Genomic DNA, 27,091 nt, shown 5'->3' on the forward strand with positions numbered 1-27,091 from the left:
TGCCGCGGAGCAACTAAGCCCGTGTGCCCAAAAAAAAAAAAAAAAAAAAAAAAAAAGAAAAGACCATCTTCCTACCATACCTCTATCATCAATCAAGTGTCCATACATTGGGTCTGTTTCTGGACTCTCTATTTTGTTCCATTGGTATATTTATCTATTTTTCTGCAATACCATACTGCCTTAATTATAGTATCTCTATAAAATATCTTGATATGCAGTAGTAAAGAACCTCTCAGTTTGTTGTTACTATATACTAGAGTTTTTCACCATGTTTTACATCTTATACTCCTTTCTGTATTTTCCACCCTCTTGTATTTTTGGTTTTTAGTTTAAATATTTCTTCTGATCTAGCTATGAATCTTCAGTTGTTTCTAACTGGCTGTTAAAACTATCTATTGAATTCTTAATTTCAGGTATTTTTCAATTTTAGAATTTCCATTTCATCTTTCTTGAGGTTTCCAGTGCTCTTCTAAAATTCTCTATACTGTATTTATTTCTTGGACATAATCAGTTATTTTAGAGTCTGGGTCTGAGAGCTATAATATCTGTAGATACATTCTATGGCTCTCTTTCTATAATCTGTTTTAACTCTTGATTTTTCAGTTAATTCTTATCTTGTATGTGCCTATTTTTGTTTGAACACTAGAGATGTATAAAACATTTTAGAGATGATTTGAAGCTCTATCATATATCTCTATCATATCTATATATGATAGAGTTCCATGTTATATTCCTCCAAAGGGAATTTATGTTACTTCTGGCTAGCAGTTGAGACAAAGGCGGAGCATCTGAATCCAATCAGGGATTGAGCTGATTTGAAGCTGGTCTTCAGTTTTTGCGAGAGCTGTTCTGTTTCTTTCTTTTCTAAAAAATTTTATTATTTATTTGTTTGTTTACTTATTTATTGGCTGTGCTCAGGCTTTCTCTAGTTACAGCGAGTGAGGGCTACTCTTCATCGCGGTGTGCGGGCTCCTCAATGCTGTGGCTTCTCTTGTTGCAGAGCACGGGCTCTAGGTGCGTGGGCTTCAGTAGTTGCAGCACATGGGCTCAACAGTTGTGGCTCATGGGCTCTAAAGCACAGGCTCAATAGTTGTGGCACATGGGCTTAGTTGCTCTGTGGCATGTGGGATCTTTCTGGAGCAGGGATCAAACCTGTGTCCCCTGCATTGGCAGGCAGATTCTTAACCACTGTGCCACCTAGGAAGCCTGGCTATTCTGTTTCTGATTCACTTTTACTCCTAGGGCCAGCTGACAACCAGGGTTGTTTTCAAGGGTCCCTCCTCCTTGGCAGGCTCTGAATTCCAATTTTGCCCTACTGGCCCAGTAAGTCTGTGCAGCTTCCCAACTGCTCCACAGCATAATTGGTATCAGCAAGGGGGTCAAGAGGAAAAGTTGAATCAGACATCAGGCTCACATCTCTGGGCTTCCCTTCTCTATGGGATCTTGGCACATCAAGTCCTTGCTGCCTTGCTAGCTCTGTGATTCCTTCAAACAAATGTTTATACACACATACACATACACAGTCTAGATTTCATAATAATTCTCAGTCGGAGGATTGGCCTGAAACAAACTGGCCACCATTAATAAGAGCAGAAATCCTCTTTCTTTGTTCTTTAGTCCACATAGATTTACCTCAATCTTTTAAATATGTGGATATACCATAAGTAATTTCTCCTTTGCCCTATTTCTGGGTCTTTAAATAATTTCTAAAGAGTCTTGCTATTAAAGACACTGCTGTAATGAACAACCTTGGAGTTAAATTCCTAAACACTTGACTATAGGACAAAGCTGTGGAAATAGATTACTAAGAAAAAATTTTTATTTTGCATTCCTAAAATTTTCCCTCTAAAGGCTAAATCATTTTATACTCTCACTTGCACTGCATGAGAGTTCCATTTTCCTAAACCCCAGCCAATTCTGTGTATCATAAATCTTCTTTATTTTTCATACTTAAATTGGCAAAAATGTTGTTATTCTTTTTTTCTAATTGTTTTTTCACTGATTACTAAATGAGGGTAAATACATTTTATATGTTTATCTGTGACTTAACTTTTCTTCTTCCATATATTGCCCTGAAAAATCTGGGCAATATATGCCCATTTTTCCACCTTTAAAATTGAATTCTTTGTCTATTTCTTATTAAAATATAGGACTGCTTTTTTATATGATCTAGATTATGTATCTGTCACATAGGCTGCAACCAAATTTTCCCTTCCTATGGATTATATTTTAACTTTATTTATGACATCATACAGAAGATTTAAATTTTCTTTTATGGCTTCTGTGTTTTGAATTTTGTTTAAGAAAGAATTCCTCAGTCTTAATATTGTAGTCTGAAATAATCTGATGTGTTTTGATTAATATATTTTCACCTTTTACTCATCTTGAAATTATTAATATGCTATGGTATAAGGTAGGGATAAATTTTGTGCCCCTCTCATAATTCCCCATCTAAAGAATAGTCTACGCTTTCTCCACTGTTTTGAAATGCCACTAATTTGAAATGCCATTTTTCCATATACCAGATTTCCATATACTCATGGGCTTATTATTCTGATTTTTGCCTTTAAAATAGCTCCCTAAGTGGTTCTGGTGCAGTTAAGCCACATACTTATTTTAGGGAACCACTGGTTCTAGTGCAGCCAACCATTTGATTTTTGTAAGTTCTTGAATCAAATATTTTGCCAAAATGGCTAAATCCAGCAAGAAGCACTTTGATACTCCTTCAGGAAGTAGCAAATGAATTCATACACACAAATGGTTCTTTTTTTTTTAAAAAAACTTTTTATTTTATATTGGAGCATAGCTGACTAACCACGTGGTGATAGTTTCAGGTGCACAGCAAAGCGACTCAGCCATACATACACATGTATTGAATGGTTCTTTTTTAACCAAAAGAATTTCTGAGTAGTTGAATTCAAAAGAGTCCATTTTAAGGTGCTCAGTTTGCACCTTAAAGGATCTGAACACAGCTCTGAGCTGCAGCGTTCTGCCCTCCGTTTCTTTTGAACTCTCCCTCAAAAGGGAAAGTCACATTTAAGCAAGAATATCCTGACTTAGTCGTCCCCAATAAACGGAACAATCTAGCAATTACAAGTGAGCTAGCCTACCTATAATCACTCTAAGCACTCCCCTCACCACCACTACCACCCCACCCCATCCCAGGTAGCTAGACTCTTACCTGAAGTATTGACATTATGAAAAATGTCAATAAAGGCCACTGAATTGTACACTTAAACTGGGTGACTCATGGTATATGAATTATATCTCAAGAAAGCTGTTGAGAAATAAAAGAGAGAGAGTGATTGAGACAGAAGAAGGCAGGCATAAACATGCCCCAAGTTCCACCCAACGCTTTGTTGACAACATCTGCTTCTGCTTGGACAATCTTAAGAATCACTCAGTGTTTGACTTTGACAGTGTCAGCCCAATGTCCTTCTTCAGGTCTCCTCTAACATTTGTGTTCTCCTTTTATTACTGCTTTGGTTCTTACCCAGTCTACCTTACTAAAGTTACTCGAGGGCTTAACTGTCTCCTCCATGAGATAGTAGATTCCTCCAGGGCATGAATTATGCCTTGTCCATCTCTCTCTAACTAGCAGCAAGCATGTTGTGGAGCTTAGGTAAGTCCCCAGTTCACATTTTCACCCAGAAATGAATTGCTTCCTGTTGTCAGTAGTCAAGAAGAGCTTAACTGGGCAGAAGGGTGAGGATGTGAAATCTGAATTCCATGTGGCCTCCCTTCCGCTTGCCCCCGGATGATACTAGAACAGACAAACCACCATGACAAAAGGGTTCAGACAAGAGAGAGAGGTCAAGAAGCAGGGGGGCTTGGCATCCTGCCCACAATAACCCAGAGCTAATGGATCACTGTCCCTAAATACCAACAGATAGATGACTAGAGAGGGCTCTGGAGGGCAGAGGCCTCCTCTGCCAGGCCCAAATTTGGCCCAACACAAGCAACGCAGCCACACGTGTGGTAGGAAAGCCAGCGGAGAGGTAGCAAGGAAGTGCCTGTGTGGCGTCCCACTCAGTTTCTTCTCCTGGGGCTGCGTGATCATGCAGAGCTTTTGCCGGCCCTTTTCTCTCCTCTCTCTGCCCCTCTCTTTGCCAGTTGTCTTACTAGTGTCATCCTTTCCTGTTGGAGTTCAGATATGGGTCTATCTGTCCATATTTGGCACCATTGTTTATTTCTTATTTGGAAAAAATTTTTTTTTCCTTATTACATAAGCCATAAATTTTATTAAGGAAGAATTGCTAAATAAAGTATAACCTCATTCTAATCCCCCAGAGAAAACCAGTTGTTAATGTGTTGCTGTGAATTCTTTGAGAGCATTTTCTATATAGAGTTAAACATTGGGGTCACATGATCTATATATTTTTGTCACCTCATATTATTTACTCATCAGGGTTTCATGGACACCTTTTTTTTTTTTTTTTTTTTTTTGGGGGGGGTACACCAGGTTCAATCATCTGTTACCTTTTTTTTAAAATAAATTTATTTATTTACTTTATTTATTGGCTGTGTTCGGTCTTCATTGCTGCACACAGGCTTTCTCTAGTTGATGTGAGCGGGGGCTACTCTTCATTGTTGTGCGAGGGTTCCTCATTGTAGTGGCTTCTCTTGTTGCGGAGCACGGGCTCTAGGCGTGTGGGCTTCAATAGTTGTGGCACATGGACTCAATAGTTGTGGCTCACGGGCTCTAGAGCACAGGCTTAATAGTTGTGGTACACGGGCTTAGCTGCTCCACGGCACGTGGAATCGTCCCAGAGCAGGGCTCGAACCTGTGTCCCCTGCATTGGCAGGCGGATTCTTAACCACTGCACCACCTAGGAAGTCCCATGGACACCTTTCTAATCAATACATACACATCTGTGGGACTTCCTTGGTGGTGCAGTGGTTAAGACTCTGAGCTCCCAGTGCAGGGAGCCCAGGTTCAATCCCTGGTCAGGGAAATAGATCCCACATGCATGCTGCAACTAAGAGTTCACATGCCAAAACTAAGGAGCCTGCCTGTTGCAACAAAGGAGCCCCCCCGCCCCCCGGCTGCAACTAAGGAGAACACATGCTGCAAATAAGGAGCCAGTGAGCCACAACTAACACCTAGTGCAACCAAATAAATAAGTAAATAAATAATTTTTTAAAAATACACATCTGTAACATCATTGTTACTAGATATACCATAATTGATTTCATAAGTCCCCTCCTATTGGACACTAAGGTTTTTTCTGATTTTTCACTGCTATAAATGATACTGCAAGAAACATTATTCTAGCTAAATATTTGATCACATGCTTGGCATGTATTAATACTTAAGGTAAATTTCTTAGCCATAGAGTTCCCATTTTCCCTCTCATGTCCCACAGCACAGGGAGTATGAGGGTACTCCAACTTACCTCCCATTTCTTGGTTATTGATTAGACAGATCCAGTTCTGATGATATTGCTATATCTCAAAGCACAGACATGATTGACATTCTCCAACTCTAGTGAATCTTGCAGCCCTTCCAAGCTTAGGTTTCACTGAGCTCTTCCCATCTTCCAAATTTCAGTGACGGAGGACTCATACAGGTGAGTCTTCTTTTCTTAATCTTTTTTTGATCTACTTTCAAGACACATAATTACTGTTTTTCTCATTCCTAGGAATTTTTTGACGTGTGGCCAGTCCTGATGGGTGAGGCTCCACCCTACTCTGGTCCCAGGACTCCGGATGGAAGGGTAGGTCTCCCTCTGGCATGTCCAGTATGATCAAATGTTTCATGAAAGGCAAATATAAGGCACTGCAGGTACTGCTGAAGTTTCTTTACCACTTAGGTATTTATCTTCTCTGGGTTGGGTTGTTTCCCTTGAAAGTATGATAATTCCTTGCAATTGCTCAAGCCCTGTAATTTGCAAGGTGTTTTAATATCTCACTGGAGTTTCTGACAATAATCTGGTGGGACTGACAAAGGAGGAATAAATCTTCTCATTCCATAGATGAGGAAAGAACTCTAGAAAGATCAAGCAACCTGCTCAAGGATTCATCCAGCAGGAAAACTGAAGACAATTAAAGCTGCAAATAATCTTAAAATCTAATCTAGAATGCAGATTGATAGCCAGAAGTTCAATTTCAGCCAACAGATAAATATGTTTGGCTACATAAGTTTTGTTTTTTTTTTTTTTTCAATTTTTCTTTGTTTTTACTTTAAAACAATTCTGGGACTTCCTAGGTGGCGCAGTAGTTGGGAATCCACCTGCCAATGCAGGGGACACAGGTTCGAGCCCCTGCTCTGGGAAGATTCCACATGCCACGGAGCAGCTAAGCCCGTGCACCACAACTGCTGAGCCTGTGCTCTAGAGCCCGTGAGCCATAACTATTGAGCCCATGTGCTGCAACTATTGAAGCCCACGTGCCTAGAGCCCGTGCTCCACAACAAGAAAAGCCACTACAATGAGGAGCCCTCACACCACAATGAAGAGTAGCCCCCGCTCACAGCAACTAGAGAAAGCCTGTGTACAGCAACAAAGACCCAACGCAGCCAATAAAAAAAGTAAATAAATAAATTTATTTAAAAAAAATTCTGAACAGGCAGCTTAACACTTAAAAATCAAGGTATTTCCGGGCTTCCTAGGCGGCACAGTGGTTAAGAATCTGCCTGCCAATGCAGGGGACACAGGTTCGATCCCTGCCCTAGGAAGATCCCACCTGCCGCGGAGCAACTAAGCCCATGTGCCACAACTATAGAGCCTGCGCTTTAGAGCCCGTGAGCCACAACTATTGAGCCCATGTGCTGCAACTACTGAAGCCCACACGCCTGGAGCCTGTGCTCCGCAACAAGAGAAGCCGCAGCAGTGAGAAGCCAGCGCACCACAACGAAGAGCAGCCCCCACTCACCGCAACTAAAAAAATAAAAAAGAAAAGCCCACACACAGCAAAAAAAGACCCAACACAGCCAATAAAATTAATTATTTTTTTAACGTGCTAAAAAAAGAATCAAGGTATTTCCTATCATATATTAACACATATATGCAGAATATAGAAAAATGGTACAAATCAACTGGTTTGCAAGGCAGAAATAGAGACACAGATGTAGAGAACAAACATATGGTCACCAAGTGGGGAAAGTGGGGAGGGTTGGGGAGGAATGAATTGGGAGATTGGGATTGGCATGTATACATTACTAATAAGAAAAAAAATACCAAATTGTACACTCTAAATATATGCAGTTTATTGTCTGTTAAAAAAAAATCAACATATTTCCAATAAATATCTAGATTCTCAGTTTCTTTTGAAAAGGTGGCAGATCAGTCAAAACTGGGCCCACAATCCCGCAGGGTAAATTTGATTGGAGCCAAGTAGCAGTTGCCTCTTTGCAACGTGGACTGAGCTCTCTAGTTTGCCACAGTCCCCTCCACTCCCTCTTGTGTACCCCTGGCTTCCTCCTCTCATTTAGTTTTCTATCAGGTCACTCTTGGCATTTCAGTTTGTGACCTCTGGTCTCCTACCACTGCTACATTTTAGAGATGAGGCATAAACACTTTAGAGAAGCAGAAATGAAATGTGTGGGGATATAAAAATGAAGCAGGGTAAACAGACCCGGCCCTCAAATGGACTATAGAACCTGCAGAATGACAGAATGACTTTAACCGAGGCCACACAGGATAAGTAAGCAGCAGAGTCCAGCGTTCTTCCCACAAAACCTTCCAGCCTGTCTGAAACAGTATAGCAATTTCTGCTAGGAGCCCCCTAGCCAACCTTAACCCTGCTCAAAATAAAGGACAGCTTGTGCACATGTGTTCATGTGTCTGTGTGCATCTGTGTCTGTGTGTTTGACAGACTTTATTTAATCTTAATTCAAACTCTAGGAATTCAGGATTAACACCCTGGCCTGTGAGCTTCATATACACACCAGAAAAGATTTCAACCTTAGAATCTAAATTGTCTGTTCTGCTTTATCCAAAATGACCTTTCTAACCTGCTGCTGTCCAGTTTCAAACTACTCTTTTGCCCACACAATTTCATGATTTCATTTGGGAAGATTGAGTTTTTAAGGCTTACATCATATGCTGCTGTCAGAAAACTATTTGGGAACAGTTTTCCTTTTTAATTACAGCTTTTTGTGTTGGCATAGTCAAGATATTACTACTGCGCTTATCATCTAATTCACATATGAGCTGTGTTCTAAATTGTAGGAACAATATAGAATATAGATCACCATAGCTTTCAGACACCACCAAGTTAAATTAATTTCAGTTTCCGGGCTGCTTTAGTATTCATCTCTCCGAGCTGAGCCCTGAGGTCAAAGGTCATCTCCAACTCCAGGACAGCCAGAGAAATACCGGGCTCTATCTAACTTATCTGGTTCTTCACCCTTGAGGACCCCAATCTTCAATACTGAAGTGAAGAGGACATTTTCTCACTGAGCAGCAGCCCAGGAAGGGCTGCCCATCATCTGATCAATTCAAGAAGCTTTAGTTTCACTGAGGTGACCAGCACACTCATGCTTAAGACTTTTTTTTTCTCCAAACCCTCCTCCATCTCAGGTAGCAATGACTCAGTCCTTGCAAGAGTATGAGATGTTAGGTGGTAATGGAAAAGGCCAGAAGACAAAGAACTTTGGTCTTAGTGGACTGCTAACCTATAGGGTGAGTTGCTCAAATAACCCCTCGAGGCCTCCATTTTCCCATCTATGGGGCACTGTCACTGGACTCATCTCCAAAGGCAGTTTGATGTTTAGGACACAGCTGGTAAGGAAGACACAGAAGCTTGAGCTGGAGCCCAGATACAGCATGACAGGACTGGCCAAACATGGATATTCTGGAAAGAGTGTGGGCTTGAAAGGAGATGGCCTGAGTTCAGGTCCTTGCTCCTGCAGCTAGCTGTGTGGCCTTGGGCACCTCTCTGAACCTCACCTTCCTCATCTGGAACTCCTCAGTAATCAAGCTGACCTAGCAGGGCCCTGATAGCTAAAGCAAATCACGCTGACACACCATAGGCGCTCCAACAACCAGGGCCACCTGGGCCAAGTCTCACTATCTGCTGGCACTTCACCTGGATCCTGTCATACACTCTTCTCATCAGTTTATGAAGGAGGTGTCCTCATTATCCCCAATGGACAGCAGAGGAGATTGAGGCTCAAAGGGGACAAATCATTTGCCTACATTCAAACTCCGGATACTTTTCTCTCTGGTAACTATCATTGCAGTCATGCTTCCTGACATCCCCTTTTGCCTTCTTACATCACTTTCACACTTTATCTGCCACATTCACATTAGAAATACAGTTTTTGTCTGGATTTTGACCAATTAACTTCCCTGAATCTTCGGTCTGAAGCTCCCCCAAAGCAGCTACATCTCACTTCACCTTTTTTTTTTTTTTAATTTTTATTGGCGTATGGTTGCTTTACAATCTTGTATCCTTTAAAAATAAAGTGTTGTGTGTGTGTGTTTTAATTATAAAAAAGGCTAAGTAGGCCTCATGGAGAAAAACAAAAAACAGCACTTCTTTTAAAACTGGTATATTTCCATGCCTGATGATTTGGCTCTGGCTGTATTTGGCTCTTTCAAACACCCTGTGTTACAGTGTCAGTTGCTTAGGTGCAAGGTGACAAAGGCACTCATTGATGGCTTGGTTTTGACTTTCCAAAGGCTGGTGAATTCCTACATAAATATGGCTTTGAAAGCAACTTGGCTGAGCTACAGTGTGTGGAAAAAGTTCTGTTTACCTAAAGCACACTGATCTTTTTGCTGCTTTCTGTGAAAGCAAAATTGATTCTACTGTGGGCTTAAAAGAAAAAAAGTCCATTTCTCACCTTTCTAAAGGAATCTTGTGGAGACCCTTGAGTAAGGCAGCCTCCCAGGCCCAGGGAGCCAGCATCTTGCCTGGGAGAGCAGTGAACAGCCCAGGCCCAAGTACAAATGGACCAGAAGCAAGAAGGCCATCTCTTCATCCCAGAAGGAAACAGCTCTACCAAAGTCCCAGCAGATAATGTGGCTACCTTTGATTTCTAGAACCACCCATTAGATATGACCTCACTGTTTTAAAATTGTCTTAGCACAATCTTTGTTTATATTTATTGAAAAAGTAATACACGAGCACAGAGAACAGCTCACACCATACAAAAGGGCACAGCACAGAAATCCAGCCTGCCCTGAGGCAGCCGCTGTGAGTGGTCTATGTTTCCCAAATGTCCATGGACATTCCTGGATATATATATATATACATATATATATATATATATATATATATATATAATGTATTCCACCACCACCACCCTTGACAAATGTGATGATTCTATTTCGTGCCTTACTTTTCCTACTTGAGTATATTTTGGCATCTTTCCCTATCAGCGTAGATACAGCTAGTCGCTCTGGAGACATGAGAACTATCCACTACATGCAGGCACTCCATTTGCTTAACCATCTCCAAGTGATGGACATTAGCTGTCTCCAGGCTTTTTAAAGCAGTCTGGTTGAGAGCTTTAGATGGGGAAAACAGTGCTTTTACCTACATCTGGGAATATATCTATAGGATTTATTAGCACATGTAGAATTACTGGGTCAAAGAATACGTGCATGTGCATTTTGGTCAATGAGAGACTATACTAACTACCCAACCACAATCTTAAAAGCATAGCTGGGAGGAGCTTTAGGGATTCCCTAGTTCAATTTTTTAAATTCCTGGATTATCTTTAGAACCCTAGGCTTCCACAGTGGCTGCCTCGGCCAGGAGTAAATGGGGGCGGAGGAGGACAGGACAGGAAGTGAGGGAGAACAGAGAGAGATGCAGGATCTCCATGGACCCGACTCTGCTTCCTTTTGGGCGGCGTTACTTTCCTCTGCTTTATAGGATTAGGGCCCATGCTTTGTTAGGCGAAAGAGTTCTGCTACTTGACACGACCAGCAAACAACACCAATTTTACAGCTGGGGAAACTGAGGCCCAGAGGGGACACATAGTGGAACCAAGACCACAGGCTGAGTCTTCGCACTCTAAATCTATCCCTAACTCCGTTTCATCGTGCTGCGGGGTTTACCTAGTCTCCCCTTGCATGCTTTCTACTGCAGGGAGCTCATACCTACCCTGGAGCAGCCGATACCATGGGAGCGGCTCTAGGAGGGTTCAGTCACTGTAGTTGCTTCCAACACTGGGCATTGAGGAGCAGAGCCTCTCTCTCCCGCGTGAGCCTGAAGTAGGTCACAATTGCCTGTCAACTAGACACCCTTGACTGGGTGAGGAATTTCTCTTTGTGGAGGTTCTGAGTCAGGAGAACTGGGTGGCACCCAGGTAACTATATTTAAATCTTTAAAGCAATACTTCTCAAAATACCTGTAGTAAAGGCAATTTTTTTTTAAATTTCCAATTTATTTTGGACTGATACTTTTAAGATATGATAAAAGTCTATTATTTAAAAATAAAAATTTTAAAAGACATATAAAACTTAAGTCCTTTTTAAATTATTAGTTTCAACAGACCTAACCTAACTTGTGGAATTGTTGTAAAAGTTTCTAAACACTGACTGTCAATTTCTGTTTTTATCTCATCATGGAATAGTAACAAAAAGTTTGCAGACTGGTACCAGTCCAGGGACCACACTTTGAGTAGCCCTGTTCTAGGTGAGAGTGATACAGAGAGGAAAACGCTATTTTAAGCTATTAACCTTGAGTGACACAGCAGAAAGAGCTCTGAGCACAGGAGCCAAGGGCCTAGGTTCTGGCTCACTGTCTTACTATAAATGAGTCCTTTCCTCTCTCTGGGTCTCAGTTTTCCTAGCTGTAAAATGATTACTAACCTAACCATCACACGTAGGTATTCAGACGTTCCAATAAGATAATGGATTTTTCCCTGGAAAGCTGAGGAAAAGGAGCCACCCGCCAGTATCCAACCCCAAGTTAGGAAGTCATGTAATTGAACAGATCTACTTTAAGAGAAGGGGGATTTTAATGGTACAAGGAGGAGGGAGGGATGGAGGGGGTAGAAAGTGAGTTGGGAAGCATGAGGCATGATTGGGAAGGCAAGTCTGGAAGAGCTGACCCAGCAAGAGAGCAGCTGAGTGGACGAGTGAAGGAGAAAGGGGGCCGTGACCATGGAGCTGACCCCACATGGAGGATGGCGGGTTGATGATGATGCTAAATTGGACAGGAGTCTCCTTCCACCTCCCTCTCTCACTAGACTCCAGCAGCAATCTTTCCTTCTCCTTGCACTGAACCACCACATTCCTTTAGAACACTTCCTATGCCTCTTTCTAGCCCCAGATCCCAGCCCCTGCCTGGCCACTGTAAGCTGGTTCCAAGGATGAGCACAGTGAACCTTGAGAGTCAGCTGACAGTGAGCTCCAGAGGCATGGGGACATGCCCTCAGAAGGTCAGTCTGGTGCTTCTGGAAAACCACAGGGCACATGGTAAAGAACAAAGCCTTTCTCAAGGACACACTCCTGCTGAAGTTCTGTGTCAGACTCTGAAGGTATATATTTCTCTATCTCTTTTGCCTAGGAAATCAACTTTTACAAGGTCATTGACTACATCCTGCATGGCAAGGAAGACATCAAAGTCATCCCGTAAGTCTCTTCTCAAAACATGTACAATTGTAGGCACGTTATCAGTCTCCATAAGATGCTTATTCCAAGCTCAACACTAACCAAACCCAAGAAGGCCACACACTCAGTTAGAGGTAGGGAGAGCAGTAAGGAGGCAACATGAAAGGGTGGAAAGACCATGCAGGTAGGAAAATGAGGCTGGATTCTGAGTCAGCTACTGTGAGTTCAAGTCCCAAGTCCAATGGTAATAAGTGGCCTGTTTGGGCCTCTCTAGAGAATGAGGCCTTGGATCTGATCAAAGCTTTTCAATGGTTTTCTGTGAAGGTACATCTGGGGCCCAATTCACAGGGTGAGGCAAAGCCAGGAAGTTGGCAAAGAAAGTGACTCAGCCCCGAAGGAAAGCTTATTCTCTAATTTTTTGTTTGTTTGGCCACACCCCGAGTAGCTTGTGGGATCTTAGTTCCCCGACCAGGGATCCAACCTGGGCCCTTGGCAGTGAGAGTGCAGATTCCTAACCACTAGACTGCCAGGGAATTACCCTCTAATGTCTTCTTATGTGACCGAGGAGGATAAGGAAAAGGCAAGAACTCCCAGAGGGCGAGGCCTCCAACCTACCTGCAGGTGGTGGGGGCTCAAAAGCCATTTTATGATTCCAACAGTCAAGAATGTTTTTAGTATAAGCTTGTACTACTTTTTGATCCATAGAGCACTCTTCAAAAGTTAGTTGTCTTGTTATGCATGTGAATCCTCTATGGGTGCCAAGAGCCACCCCCAAAGTTCTGTCTGCGGCTTGGCTCTCTTTCCCAACTGAACTGCAGACTACAAGGTTCACCTTTAGTCTCTTCTCTGGTCCAAATGAAGGGATTTGTTGCAGGTCACCTTAATTCTTAAATAGTGGGTATGAGAGGCCACAACTATTGCCAAACAATTTTGATAATCCTGTCACTCAGATAACCCAGTTCTCTGGTTTATCTATTACTGGTTGGGGATGAGAGATTGCTTCAAGTTCCTGAGTTCCTGGGTTCTCTCTGTTCAGTCCTGCTTGCATGAAGAATGAGTCTTTCCTAAACTCATCTCTTTTTTTTCTTTTTTTTTTTCCTTGTCCACTGCATACTCTGCCACCATTCTGCTTTTTTCTAAACACTTCTCTAGAGGTGCCAGTTTATCAAACTCATTGTCTGTGTTCTGAGTTATCACAGGTCACAGTTTTCCCCAACGTCTCACCACCACTTCTCACCAAATCCTTCTAGCCTCTGATAACAGTCACCTTGCTGCCTTTTACAGTGTGGTTGTATCCATATTGAATTTAATATAAATTCCTAGAAGTAACAAAGAGATTATACTATGTGCAGCACGAAAACAAAAAGTGGCTTTGAATGGCACAAAAAGACGAAAAATGTGTGTAGTATGATAAAAATCTATATCTAAATGCTAAAAGAGTTCTGTTGAAATTCATAAGGTAACAATTGTAAGTTCAAAAAACATTGTAGGCAATTCCCTGGCAGCCCAGTCATTAGGACTCCACGCTTTCAGTGCCAAAGACATGAGTTCAATCCCTGGTCAGGGAACTAAGATATCAGAAGCTGTGCAGTGCAGCCAAAATAAAAAAAGCATTGTATTACAGTTTAATTGGCAATATATTATCTTTCTCAGTTGCATACAAGAAACAGTTCTTCTAAGACTTGATGAGTTCTGAGGTATATATATGAAGAAATACCATATATCCTGTTTACAAGAGACCTATCCAAAAGATAAGAATACAGAGTGGATGAAAGTAAAAGAATGAACAAAAGATACTCTGTGCAAATGTTAATCGAAAGCAAACTGATGTAACTATGTTACTATCAGGTAAAAATAGGTGTCAAGGTACATTAGTAGAGATATAGTCACTTCTTAATAATAAAGGGGTCAATTCAACTTGATAGTCCAGGAAGAATTTACAAATATGTACACACTTGATAATGTGGCCTCAGGATAAAAAAAGCAAAAGCTAACAGAAATATAAGAATACATAGACAAATTTATGTTTGCTAATTGATAGAAAGAGCAGACTAAAACAGAATAGAGACTATTTGAATAAGATAATTAACAAACTTAATCTAACGGATACATATAGAACATGGCACCTCACACCCAACGTACAGAACAATCAATCTTTTCAAGAATACCTGTGCATTTACAATAATTGGTGATATAATGGGCCATAAAACAAACCTCAATACATTTCAAACAATTGAAATCACACAGAGATGTCCTCTGGTCACAATGAAAATACGCTAGAAACTAATGACAAAAAGCTGATTAGAAAAATCTTCATATTCTTGGAAACTAGGAAATATTTTTTCTGAAAAAAAGGGACTACACTTCCAAATAACTCATGGGTAAAAGAAACCAATGCAAATTACGATATATTATGAACTGAAAATAATAAAAACATTACATACCAAAACCAATGTGATCACAGAATATTCTCCAGGATAGATCACATCTTGAGTCACAAATCAAGCATATTTTCTGACTACAACGCTATGAGACTAGATATCAATTACAGGAAAAAAAACTGTAAAAAATACAAACACATGGAGGCTAAACAACACGCTACTAAATAACCAAGAGATCACTGAAGAAATCAAAGAGGAAATTAAAAAATATCTAGAAAAAAATGACAATGAAATCATGATGACCCAAAATCTGTGGGATGCAGGAAAAGTAGTTCTAAGAGGGAAGTTCATTGCAATACAATCCTACCTCAAGAAACAAGAAAAATCTTGAATAAACAAACTAACCCTACATCTAAAGCAATTAGAGAAAGAACAAAAAAAAAAATCCCAAAGTTAGCAGAAGGAAAGAAATTATAAAGAGCAGATCAGAAATAAATGAAAAAAAATGAAGAAAACAATAGCAAAGATCAATAAAACTAAAAGCTGGTTCTTTGAGAAGATAAACAAAATTGATAACATTAGCCAGACTCATCAAGTAAAAAAGGGATAAGACTCAAATCAAAAGAATTAGAAATGAAAAAGGAGAGGTAACAACTGACACTGCAGAAATACAAAAGATCATGAGAGACTACTACAAACAACTGTATGCCAATAAAATGGACAACCTGGAAGAAATGGACAAATTCTTAGAAAAGTACAAACTTCCAAGACTGAACCAGAAAGAAATAGAAGATATGAACAGACCAATCACAAGCACTGAAAATGACACTGTGATTAAAAATCTTCCAACAAACTAAAGCCCAGGGCCAGATGGCTTCACAGGCGAATTCTACCAAACACTTAGACAAGAGCTAATACCTATCCTTATCCAACTCTTCCAAAATATAGCACAGGGAGGAACACTGCCAAACTCATTCTACAAGGCCACCATCACCTGATACCAAAACCAGACAAAGATGTCACAAAAAAAGAAAATTACAGGTCAATATCACTGATAAATATCAGTGCAAAAATTCTCAACAAAATATTAGCAAACAGAATCCAACAGCACATTAAAAGGATCATACACCATGATCAAGTGGGGTTTATCCCAGGAATGCAAGGATTCTTCAGTATATGCAAATCAACCAATGTGATACACCATATTAACAAATTAAAGGATAAAAACCATATGATAATCTCAATAGCTGCAGAAAAAGTTTTCAACAAAATTCAACATCCATTTATGATAAAAAGAAATCTCCAGAAAGTGGGCATAGAGGGAACCTACTTCAACATAATGAAGGCCATATATGACAAACCCACAGGCAACATCATTCTAAATGGTGAAAAACTGAAAGCATTTCCTCTAAGATCAGGAACAGGACAAGGGTGACCACTCTTACCACTATTATTCAACATAGTTTTGGAAGTTTTAGCCATAGCAATCAGAAAAGAAAAAGAAATAAAAGGAATCCAAATTGGAAAAGAAGAAGTAAAAATGTCACTGTTTGCAGGTGACATGATACTATATAGAGAAAACCCTACAGATGCTACTAGAAAACTACTAGAGCTAATCACAGAATTTGATAAAGTTGCAGGATACAAAATTAATGCACAGAAATCTCTTGCATTCCTATACACCAACAATGAAAAATCAGAAAGAGAAGTTAAGGAAACACTCCCATTTACCATTGCAACAAAAAAGAATAAAATACCTAGGCATAAACCTACCTAAGGAGGCAAAAGACTTGTATGCAAAAGATTATAAGACACTGGTGAAAGAAATCAGATGATAAAAACAGATGGAGAGATATACCATGTTCTTGGATTGGAAGAATCAACATTGTGAAAATGACTATACTGCCCAAAACAATCTACAGATTCAGTGCAATCCCTACCAAATTACCAATGGCATTTTTCACAGAACTGGAACAAAAAGTTATACAATTTATATGGAAACAAAAAAGACCCCGAATACCCAAAGCAATCTTGAGAAGAAAAAACAGAGCTGGAGGAATCAGGCTCCCTGACTTCAGACTATACTACAAAGATACAGTAATCAGGATATTATGGTACTGGCACAAAAACAAAAATATAAATCAATGGAACAGGATAGAAAGCCCAGAGAAAACCCACGTACATATGGTCACCTTATCTTTGACAAGGGAGGCAAGAACATACATTGGAGAAAAGACAGCCTTTTCAATAAGTGATGCTGGGAAAACTGGACAGCCACTTGTAAAAGAATGAATTTAGAACATTCCCTAACACCATACACCGAAATAAACTCAAAATGGATCAAAGACCTAAATGTAAGGCCTGACACTATAAAACTTTTAGAGGAAAATATAAGCAGAACACTCTATGACATAAATGACAGCAAGATCTTTTTTGACCTACCTCCTAGAGTAAATAAAAACAAAAATAAACAAATGGGACCTAATGAAACAAAAGCTTTTACAAAGCCAAGGAAACCATAAATATGATAAAAAGACAACCCTATGAGTGGGAGAAAATATTTGCCAATGAAGCAACTGACAAAAGATTAATCTCCAAAATATATAAGCAGCTCAATATCAAAAAAACAAACAACCCCATCCAAAAATGGGCAGAAGACCTAAATAGACATTTTTCCAAAGAAGACATACAGATGGCTGACAAACACATGAAAAGATACTCAACATCACTAATCATTAGAGAAATGCAAATCAAAACCACAATGAGATATCACCTCACATCAGTTAGATTGGCCACCATCAAAAAATATAGGAACAACAAATGCTGGAGAGACTGTGGAGAAAGGGAACCCTTCTACACTGTTGGTGGAAATGTAAATTGGTACAGCCACTATGGAAAACAGTATGGACGTTCCTCAAAAAACTAAAAATAGAACTACCATATGACCCAGAAATCCCACTACTGGGCATATACCTGGAGGGAAAGCCATAATTCAAAAAGATACATGTACACAATGTTCACTGCAGCATTATTTACAATAGCCAGGACATGGAAGCAACCTAAATGTCCATCAACAGATAAATGGATAAAGAAGATATGGCACATATATACAATGGAACATTACTCAGCCATAAAAAGGAATGAAACTGAGCTATTTGTAGTGAGGTGGATGGACCTAGAGTCTGTCATACAGAGTGAAGTAAGTCAAAGAGAAAAACAAATATCATAAGCTAAAGCATATATATGGAATCTAGAAAAATGGTACTGATGAACTCAGTGGCAGAGGAAGAAGAAAGACACAGATGTAGAGAGCAGACTTGAGGACATGGGGTGGGGGGAGGAGAAGCTGGGATAAAGTGAAACAGTAGTATTGACATTTGTACACTACTAAATGTAAAATAGATAGCTAGTAGGAAGCAATCACATAACACAGGGAGATCAACTCGATGACTGGTGATGACCCAGAGGTGTGGGATAGGGAGAGTGGGAGGGAGCCTCAAGAGGGAGGGGATATGGGGATATATGTATAAATAGAGCTGATTCACTTTGTTGTACAGCGGAAACTGGCACAACAGTGTAAAGAAATTATAGTCCAATAAAGATCGAAAGAAAAAAAAAACCAATGTGATGCAGTAAAATCATGCTTAAGGTGAAATTTACAGCCTTAAATATTCATATCAGAAAATAATATAAAGTAATAAACTGTGTACCCACTTGTGTCAATCGGGGTCCCAGCAGATAATAGGCATTGCATTTAAATTAGGGTAATTCAAGGAGGGTTTATTTACACAGGGATGAATTACAGATGTGTGGGTGGAATGAAGGAAACCACAAGAGAAGTGTGAGTAGTGAGGTTGTTATAAGCACTCCTGGGCTTAAAGAACATTTCTAGAACCTGATAAGGAGAGAAAGTCATGTAGAGAAGGGCATCTTGAGGGAATTATAGCCCTTCAGTCAACAGATACAGCAAACCCGGAGCAACCTTGCCAGGGGGAACCCAGGGAAATAAATAGCCTGACCTCACTGTTGTTCTACCTTCCTCTAGTTTTGGTCAGGTCTCCCCATTGGGCTAAAGTCAATCAGAAGCTGGAAGGCCAGGCACCCTGTTGATGGAGGTCACACAGATTGGCCTCCTGGGACAGGGAGGAGCAGGTTGGAGAGTAGATCTGGAGGGGTAGACAGAAGCTATCCATCACATCATCTCAAGAAACTAACAATAAACAAGCATACAGATAAACCCTCCCAAAAGAATAAAGATAAGCCCGGAAATTAACGAAATATTAACAAAATAATGAACAAATGCAAAAAGTTGGTTCCTTGGACAGATTAATAAAATTAATGAATTTCTGGCAAGACTGACCAAGAAAAATAGAAAATCAGGACTTCCTTGGTGTCTTAACGGTTAAGAATCCACCTGCCAATGTAGGGGACTCAGGTTGGATCCCTTGTCCAGGAAGATCCCACATGCCACAGAGCAACTAAGCCCATGCACTACAACTACTGAGCCTGCGCTCTAGAGCCCAGGAGCCACAACTACTGAAGCCCGTGCCTAGAGCCCATGCTCCACAACAGGAGAAGCCACCTGAATGAGAAGCCTGTGCACTGCAACGAAGTGTAGCCCCTGCTTGCCACAACTAGAGAAAGCCCACGTGCAGTAATGAAGATCCAACGCAGCCAAGAAAGAGAGAGAGAAAAGGAAAGAAGGAAGGAAGGAAGGAAGGAAGGAAGGAAGGAAGGAAGGAAGGAAGGAAGGAAGGAAGGAGAGAGAGACAGAGAAAGAAAGAAAGAAAGAAAGAAAGAAAGAAAGAAAGAAAGAAAGAAAGAAAGAAAGAAAGGGAAAGAAAGAAAGAAAGAGTGAGAGAGAAAGAAAGAAAAGAAGAAAGGAAGGAAGAAAGAAAGGGAAAGAAAGAAAATCAAATGAGCTGTATCAGGAAGGAAAAGGAGGAAAGCCACAATGACACAGATTAACAAGATAATAAGAAGATATTATGCCCAAAATATTTTACATCTACAGGCAAATTCCTACAAAAATAAAACCTATAAATCACAAAGAAATATAATGCCGCAATAGTCTTATAACAATAAAATACATTAAAATCTTCCCACAAAGACATTCCAGGCCCAGATGCCTTCAGGGGTGAATTCTACTAAATATTTAAGGAAGAAATAATGCAGTTTTCATACAAATTATCCAAGAGACTAGAAAAAGAAGTGGCTAGTATAAACTTGACACCAAGACTCAACAAAGGCTATATGAAAAAGGAAAATTCAGGCAAAGCTCACTTGTGAATGTAGATGCAAATATCCTAAATAAAATTTTAGCAAATAACTAAAAAGGACTATACATCATGACCCAATTGGGTTTATTCCAGGAATGCAGGGTTAATATTAGAAAAATCAATCAATGCAATCTGCCACATTAAGAGATACATGACATAATTATCTACGTAGAGGAGGACTTTCTTAATCTTCTAAAAGTAATTTTTTTTAATGTCTGAAAATACTAAGTATGGACAGAGACATGGAGCAAAGGAAACTCTGACACTGCTGATGGGAGTACAGACTGGCATAAGCACTTTGGAAAACAGTGTGGCCTAACCTAGTAAAGTGGAAGATATGCACATCTTATGACCCAGGATTTCTACTCCGAGAAATACCACATGGAATTGAGAGCACACATACACCAGAATGCTGGAAGCAGCAATGCTCATATTAGCCTCACACTGAGGCGAATGTCCATCAACAGTTGAACGCATAAATTATACACAATCCTACAAGGGGCAACGGTTTAAGTCAAACAAATGAATTACAGCAACAGGAAAAAGAAGTCCAACAAAACTATGCACGTACATTGAATGATTCTACCAAAATGAAACTGAAAAACAGGTGAAACAGGGTACAAGAAGCCAGACAGTAAAATTCCACAGAAAAGCAAGAATCATAATGTTGGGATAGTGGTTACCTTCGGGGTGTGGGAGAAGGTTGTGTGTGGGAGAGGCAGGTCAGGGATTTCCAAGGTACTGACAAGCTTGTTCTTTCCTCCCTCCCTCCCTCCTTCCCTCCCTCCCTTCCTCCCTTTCTTTCTTTTTTCTAATTTCCGTTGGTAGATAAGTGGGTCTTGAATTCATTTTGCAAACAAGAACTGCCAACAAGGTTGTTCTTGACATAGGTGTTCACTTTCAAACAACTGATGAAGTTTTTAATGCATTTTTCCGTGTATTTTTTCACAATAAACAAGTAAAAATATATTGCCTAAATCTGTGATATTGCTGTGAGGGATAAATAAGTACGTAAAATACCTAGCTTAGTGCTTGGTATGTGGTAGAAGCTCATCCAAGATGTTTCCCCCACTCTACATGGTATTAAGCTAACTTTCTCTATGTAAGTACTCATGGAGGGAAATGATGGCATTTGTTTTTGCTCAGCAGCCAACAACAATCTTTTGGATGAATTCTGTCTCTTTTTTTAGAGAGTCAAACTCAGTGTGAAATCAATAAAACTGATTTATCACTTTTTTCTCGGTGTCTACATTTGGACATTAAGATGCTTAGCCAAGATTTGGGGCTTGGTCTGGTACAGTAAGTGGGTGCTCAGAGCCACCAGAGAGAAGAGGGAGATCCAGTTTCAAGTTTTTAGTCCAACTATCCCTACATCAAAAGTTACCACTGTTTTTGGCCTTTACAGGAATCCACCTCCGGACCACTGGGCTTTAGTGAGCGGTCTTCCCACTTACGTTGCCCAAAATGGCCTGGTAAGTAATATAGCGTTGAAGCGGGAGAATTTTGAATCAGACGGAAGAGTGACAAGATTTCAGATCAAGAAAGTGGGAAAAACAATAGGTGGCATGGATTCTCTCATTTCTCAATGTGCTTGATGGTTGGTCCAAGGGGATGTGCAGAGAATTGACGAAATATGAAACACACAGAGAAAGAAAGAGTCCTCAGACGGGAAGGTGCAGTCTCACTGACAACTAAAGATACTCATGCAAATGTCAGGGTTAAAGCCATGACTGGCTGGTCCACCAGGCTCACCACAGAACAAGTCCCAGCTTCTCATCCCAGAGACTTAGTTGCCACTTCCAACCCCTCATCCCTGCCACATTTCCAGCCACACAGCAGAGCTCAACTGCTCTATCTACCCCCATGCCCTCCCCACTCGGGGTCCAGGGTAGAGTGACAGTATCCCCTGCCCTAGAGACAAGGGTCATAGCTGCACACCACCCCAATATTTGAGCCTGCTCATCTCTGTATCCTTCCCCAGGCACACACACTACACAGTGCTGTTCATCTATCAGGGTGTTTATTTATTGGGCATTTTCTATGTGCCAGGTGCTGTGGTTGGCTCTGGGGATACAAAGCTAGATGAATCAAATAGTTTCTGTTCTGAAGCTCACCACCAAGTGGCAGATACCTTTATGAACAGACAGTTGTACTACAATGTGATAAGGCCACAACAGAGATGTACATGGTATATTCCAGGAACACAAAGTAGGGAGCATCTAAACCAGCCTTTACTTTCCAGAGTATTTTGGTCTGAGTTGAGTTTTAAAATAAATAGGGGTTAGGCAGGCTGGGGCAGGGAAGGGGATTGCAGGTGGAGAAAACAACATGGGCAAACAACACGGGTTTGGAGGTTTGAAGCAGCATGGTGTGTGGCTGGAGAATTAGAAACAATTAGAATTGTTTGAGCCAGGAAGATGACAAGAGATGAGGCTTGAGAGGGAGGGAGGGGCCAGATCACAGTAACCTTGGATGCCAGGTCAAGAGGGTGGGACTTTAATCTACAGGCAATGGGTTTTTAAGCAAGAGGCTGGCACAATAAATTTTCATTTTAGAAAGAAAACTCTGAAAGCTCCCTGGAAAGTAGATCTGAAGGTACTAAGACTGGAAGCAGAGCAAAAAGTGTGTCGTTACAAACATGAGATGATAAGCATCTCAACAAAGGCAGAGGCAGGAAAGAACACTAACTGTCTTCACTGCTGACAGCCGTGGAGTGCTTTTTTTTTTTTTTAATACTTATTTATTTATTTGGGTGCACTGGGTCTTAATTGCAGCACGCGGGATCTTCGTTGCGGCATGTGGGATCTAGTTCCCTGACCAGGGATCAAACTCTGGCCCCCTGCATTGGGAGCACGGAGTCTTAGCCACTGGACCACAGACTGCTTATGATGATCCAGGCAGTAAATAGATTTGCTCATTTAATATTCACAACTCAGACAGAGATGAGCTGGAGAGAGGGAGATGAGGGCTCAGATCTAACACTGAGAGGGCTTTGTGATTGATTGTGAGCAGAGAGGGAGGGAGAGAAGGGCCAAAGCCAATTTCAGGCTTCTAGACTGGATGGATACTGCTGCCACCAGGTTTGGATGTAAGATGCTGAGATCAGTTTCAGATAAGGTGACACAGAGACTTTTTTTCAGGAGCAAGTGTCCAGCAAGTAGCTAAAGAGATGACTCTCATGCTGCGAATCGAGAGGAGGGATGGAGATGGAGATTTGTGTCAAAAAACGGTAGAGATTTGTACTGACTACACTACAGACAATATTATGGTATATCTGGTCCCTGACCACTTTGCTCCTAGTGGCAGATGGTACTTGAAACCATGAGTGTGGATGAAGTCACCAAGGAATGTGAGAGGGACTCAGGGTAGAACATTGGAGGATGCCAGCATTTAAAGATCGGGTGGAGAAAGAAGAGTGTGTGAAGGAGAATCAGAAGAAGGGTTCAGAGGTATCTCTAGACCCAGGAGAGGGTAGTGTCATGGAAACCAAGGAAGTAGAAAGTTTTAACAAAGAGAGACAATACCAAATGCAGCAAAAGTGATCCAGTGAGATAAGAACCAAAAACCCACATTAGGTTTGGCAATTAGGAAGTCATTGGTGGCCCTGATGAAAGCAGGCTTTGTGGCAAGGTGGAGGCAGAAACCAGCAGGTGGTCTGCTGAGGTGTGGATGGGTAATGAGAAGGTAGAGAATACAAGAGAAGGAGGAGAAAGCCTGAATGGTTACTACAAGGACCATGTTGGGTCAAGGGAGGGTTTTGTTTTCAAGAATGGGAGAGAATCAAGCATGCCCATGGGCTGAGGGTAAAGAATCCTCAAGGAGGTCAGAGATCAGGAGAGAACAATAGCAACCGATGGAACTGACCCAAGGAGAGGCCAGAGGGGTGGTCCAGTGGGTGGGCAGTCTTGAACAGGAGCAGGGACAGCTCACTCTCTGAGACAACAGGATGGTCAGGTCCATCAGGATAGGCAGGGTCAATGCAAAGCTCATATGGTGCCTATTTGAGAACTAGAAAAAGGTGCCCCTTCTTGATGGATGAAAAGAGAAAGGCTAGGGTCATTGTTCTGCAACAGAACAGGCTGGATTTCAACTCCCAGTCATCTCCTCAGCCAGATGCCTTTGTGCAGTACACATGCTACACAACTGTACACAGCGGCCCCACGGGGCAGGACTCTGGAGGAATCAGAGAGGTGTCATCTGCATGGTAAGAGTAAACTGGTCCAGTTTTCAGGAAAAGAATATTGTAATATTCAACCAGAGCTATAGCACCTTTTATTCCTTCACCTGCTGTGAAGTTTGTACCACAAGGAAATACTCCTTCCTGACAAAACAAAGATAATTGATTCAAAGATGTTTAGAATAGCATTATTTACATTAATTTTAAAAAATGGACATAAACAAATACTCAACAAAAGGGGGCAAGAAAGTAGGACAACTTACTAGAAAGCTATAGTCATCAAAATAGTATGGGGGATTTCTCTGGTGGTGCAGTGGTTAAGAATCCACCTGCCAGTGAAGGGGACACTGGTTCAAGCCCTGGTCCAGGAAGATCCTACATACTGCAGAGCAACTAAGCCCGTGAGCCACAACTACTGAGCCCGTGCACCTACAGCCCATGCTCCACAACAAGAAAAGCCACCACAATGAGAAGCCAGCGTACCACAACAAAAGAATAGCCCCCACACGCCACAATTAGAGAAAAAGCTTGTGCGCAGCAACGAAGACCCAACGCAGCCAATAAATAAATAAATAAATAAGAAAAACAGATGTGTGTGTGTGTGTGTGTGTGTATACAAAAAACAGTATGGTATTGGCACAAAGATAGACTTATAGATCAATGAAACAGGATAGAAAGCCCAGAAATACACCCACACACCTATGGTCAATTAATCGACAACAAAGGAGGCAAGAATATACAATGGAGAAAAGACAGTCTCTTCAATAAGTGATGCTGGGAAAACTGGACAGGTACACATAAAAGAATGAAATTAGAACATTCCCTAACACCATATAGAAAAATAAACTCAAAATGGATTAAAGACCTAAATGTAAGACCGGACACTATAAAACTCCTAGAGGAAAACATAGGCAGAACACTTTCTGATATAAATTGCAGCAATATCTTTTTGGATACATCTTCTAGAAAAATGAAAATGAAAACAAAAATAAACAAATGGGGTCTAATTAAACTTCAATGCTTTTGCACAGCTAAGGAAACCATAAACAAAATGAAAAAACCCACAGAATGGGAGAAAATATTTGCAAATGAAGCAACCAACAAGGGATTAATCTCAAAAATTTACAAACAGCTCATGCAGCTCTAGATCCAAAAAGAGACAACCAAATCAAAAAATAGACAGAAGATCCAAATAGACATTTCTCCAAAGAAGACATACAGATGGCCAAAAAGTATGTGAAAAAATGCTCAACATCACTAATTATTAGAGAATTCCAAATCAGAACTACAATGAGGTATCACCTCACACTGGTCAGAATGGCCATCATCAAAAAGTCTACAAACAATAAATTAGATTTCACACATAACGTTTCACACTTATCAAAAGGGAAAGGGAGGGAGGCATAAATTAGGAGGTTGGGATTAATATATACACACTACTATGTATAAAATAGATAATCAACAAGGACCTACTGTATAGCATAGGGAACTCTACTCAATACTCTGTCATAACCTATATGGGAAAAGAATCTGAAAAAGAATAGGTATTTGGATATGTATAATTAAAAGAAAGTGAAGGATGAATGAGATATGAAAAAAACTAATATAAAAAAAGAAAACTGGACACTATAGAGATACTAGTAATGACAAATTATAGCCTTAACTTTCTCAAAGCTTGGAAATGACTCAGAAGTGAGGCAAATGGTAAGAAGTCATGTTTATAAGGCAGGTTTCCTGTTCAGTAACCCCAGTTAATAATTGAAAACCATCTTAAGCACGTCTACCTGATGAAAAGAATGTGAGTGCCTTGGGCAAGGATGTGGTATTTCTGAAAATAGCAATGCCCAGTGCCCTTGATAAGTACTCTATCAAGTCTAATCATAACTCCATTATTCCTCTTCATGGCTTTCAGATTTGCAACATCATGAATGCAGCTGCGGAGGACTTTTTTGCCTTCCAGGTAAGTCATTTTTTATTTGTTCTCTCAGTCATATGATTATTTTTTTCCCCCAAAGAGCATTAGAATACATTAGAATCCATTTATTTTATTGGGACACAGTCTCAACAAGGTGAAAACGTGAGTGGAAAAAAGTCATGTGCTCACAGAAGTGGGGAGAGAGTTAAATTGGTAAATTCCAAGGTCTCATTTGGTTTTAAGGTTTACATCCTTTGCTTTCTGGCCTCAGGACTTTGTTTATGCTGTTTTCTCCCTCACCACCACCTCTGGCCCAAATCCCCTCTGCCCTTTAATGACAACCTCAAAGGCTATGAAACGTCTATGAAGTTTTACTCTGCTTCCCCGGCTGAATATCACTCTGTCTCCTTAGGATTATCATGGAATGTTGTTTAGTATTCCATTTGATGTTGTTTGTTTGTCTTTTTAAAAAATGTCAGTGTAGGGCACACTCTGGGCCAGGCATTGGCACCACAATACCGTGGCTACAGAGGTGGGGCAGACAGGCATGGTCTTTGTCTTCAGGGGGCTCATGATCATATGGGGAGAGAGGCATGTGGAGTGCTGGTCAGGAGTAGGGCAGAGGGCCAGAGGAGGGACTCTCTCGGGGTGGGGGCGGGGGTGATTTCATCTGGGAGGAATCAAGGAATGCGTCCCTGAGAAATTATGTTTGGACAGTAACGAAAGGAGATAGGACTGCAGGCAAGGGCTTGCTTGTTGGAAGGAACTGGAGTAGACCAGTGAGGCTGAAGGGAGAGCAGCAAGAGGAAATTCTAGAGAGGTAGACA

At 40.8% G+C, this 27,091-nt stretch overlaps 1 protein-coding gene across 1 annotated transcript in view; it reads left to right on the top strand.

Annotated features, from left to right (window-relative positions):
• The window catches only part of PDE6A (phosphodiesterase 6A), a 73,355-nt gene that overhangs the window by 14,427 nt on the left and 31,837 nt on the right, over nucleotides 1-27,091 (top strand). Inside the window, exons 5-8 of the mRNA XM_057731266.1 lie at nucleotides 5,643-5,717; nucleotides 12,469-12,533; nucleotides 21,578-21,644; nucleotides 26,262-26,309. Coding sequence (XP_057587249.1) covers nucleotides 5,643-5,717; nucleotides 12,469-12,533; nucleotides 21,578-21,644; nucleotides 26,262-26,309 — 255 coding nt within the window. The remainder of the gene's footprint in view (nucleotides 1-5,642; nucleotides 5,718-12,468; nucleotides 12,534-21,577; nucleotides 21,645-26,261; nucleotides 26,310-27,091) is intronic.

Source organism: Hippopotamus amphibius, chromosome 1, assembly GCF_030028045.1.
Source record: "Hippopotamus amphibius kiboko isolate mHipAmp2 chromosome 1, mHipAmp2.hap2, whole genome shotgun sequence".
NCBI classification, from domain to species: Eukaryota; Metazoa; Chordata; class Mammalia; order Artiodactyla; family Hippopotamidae; genus Hippopotamus; species Hippopotamus amphibius.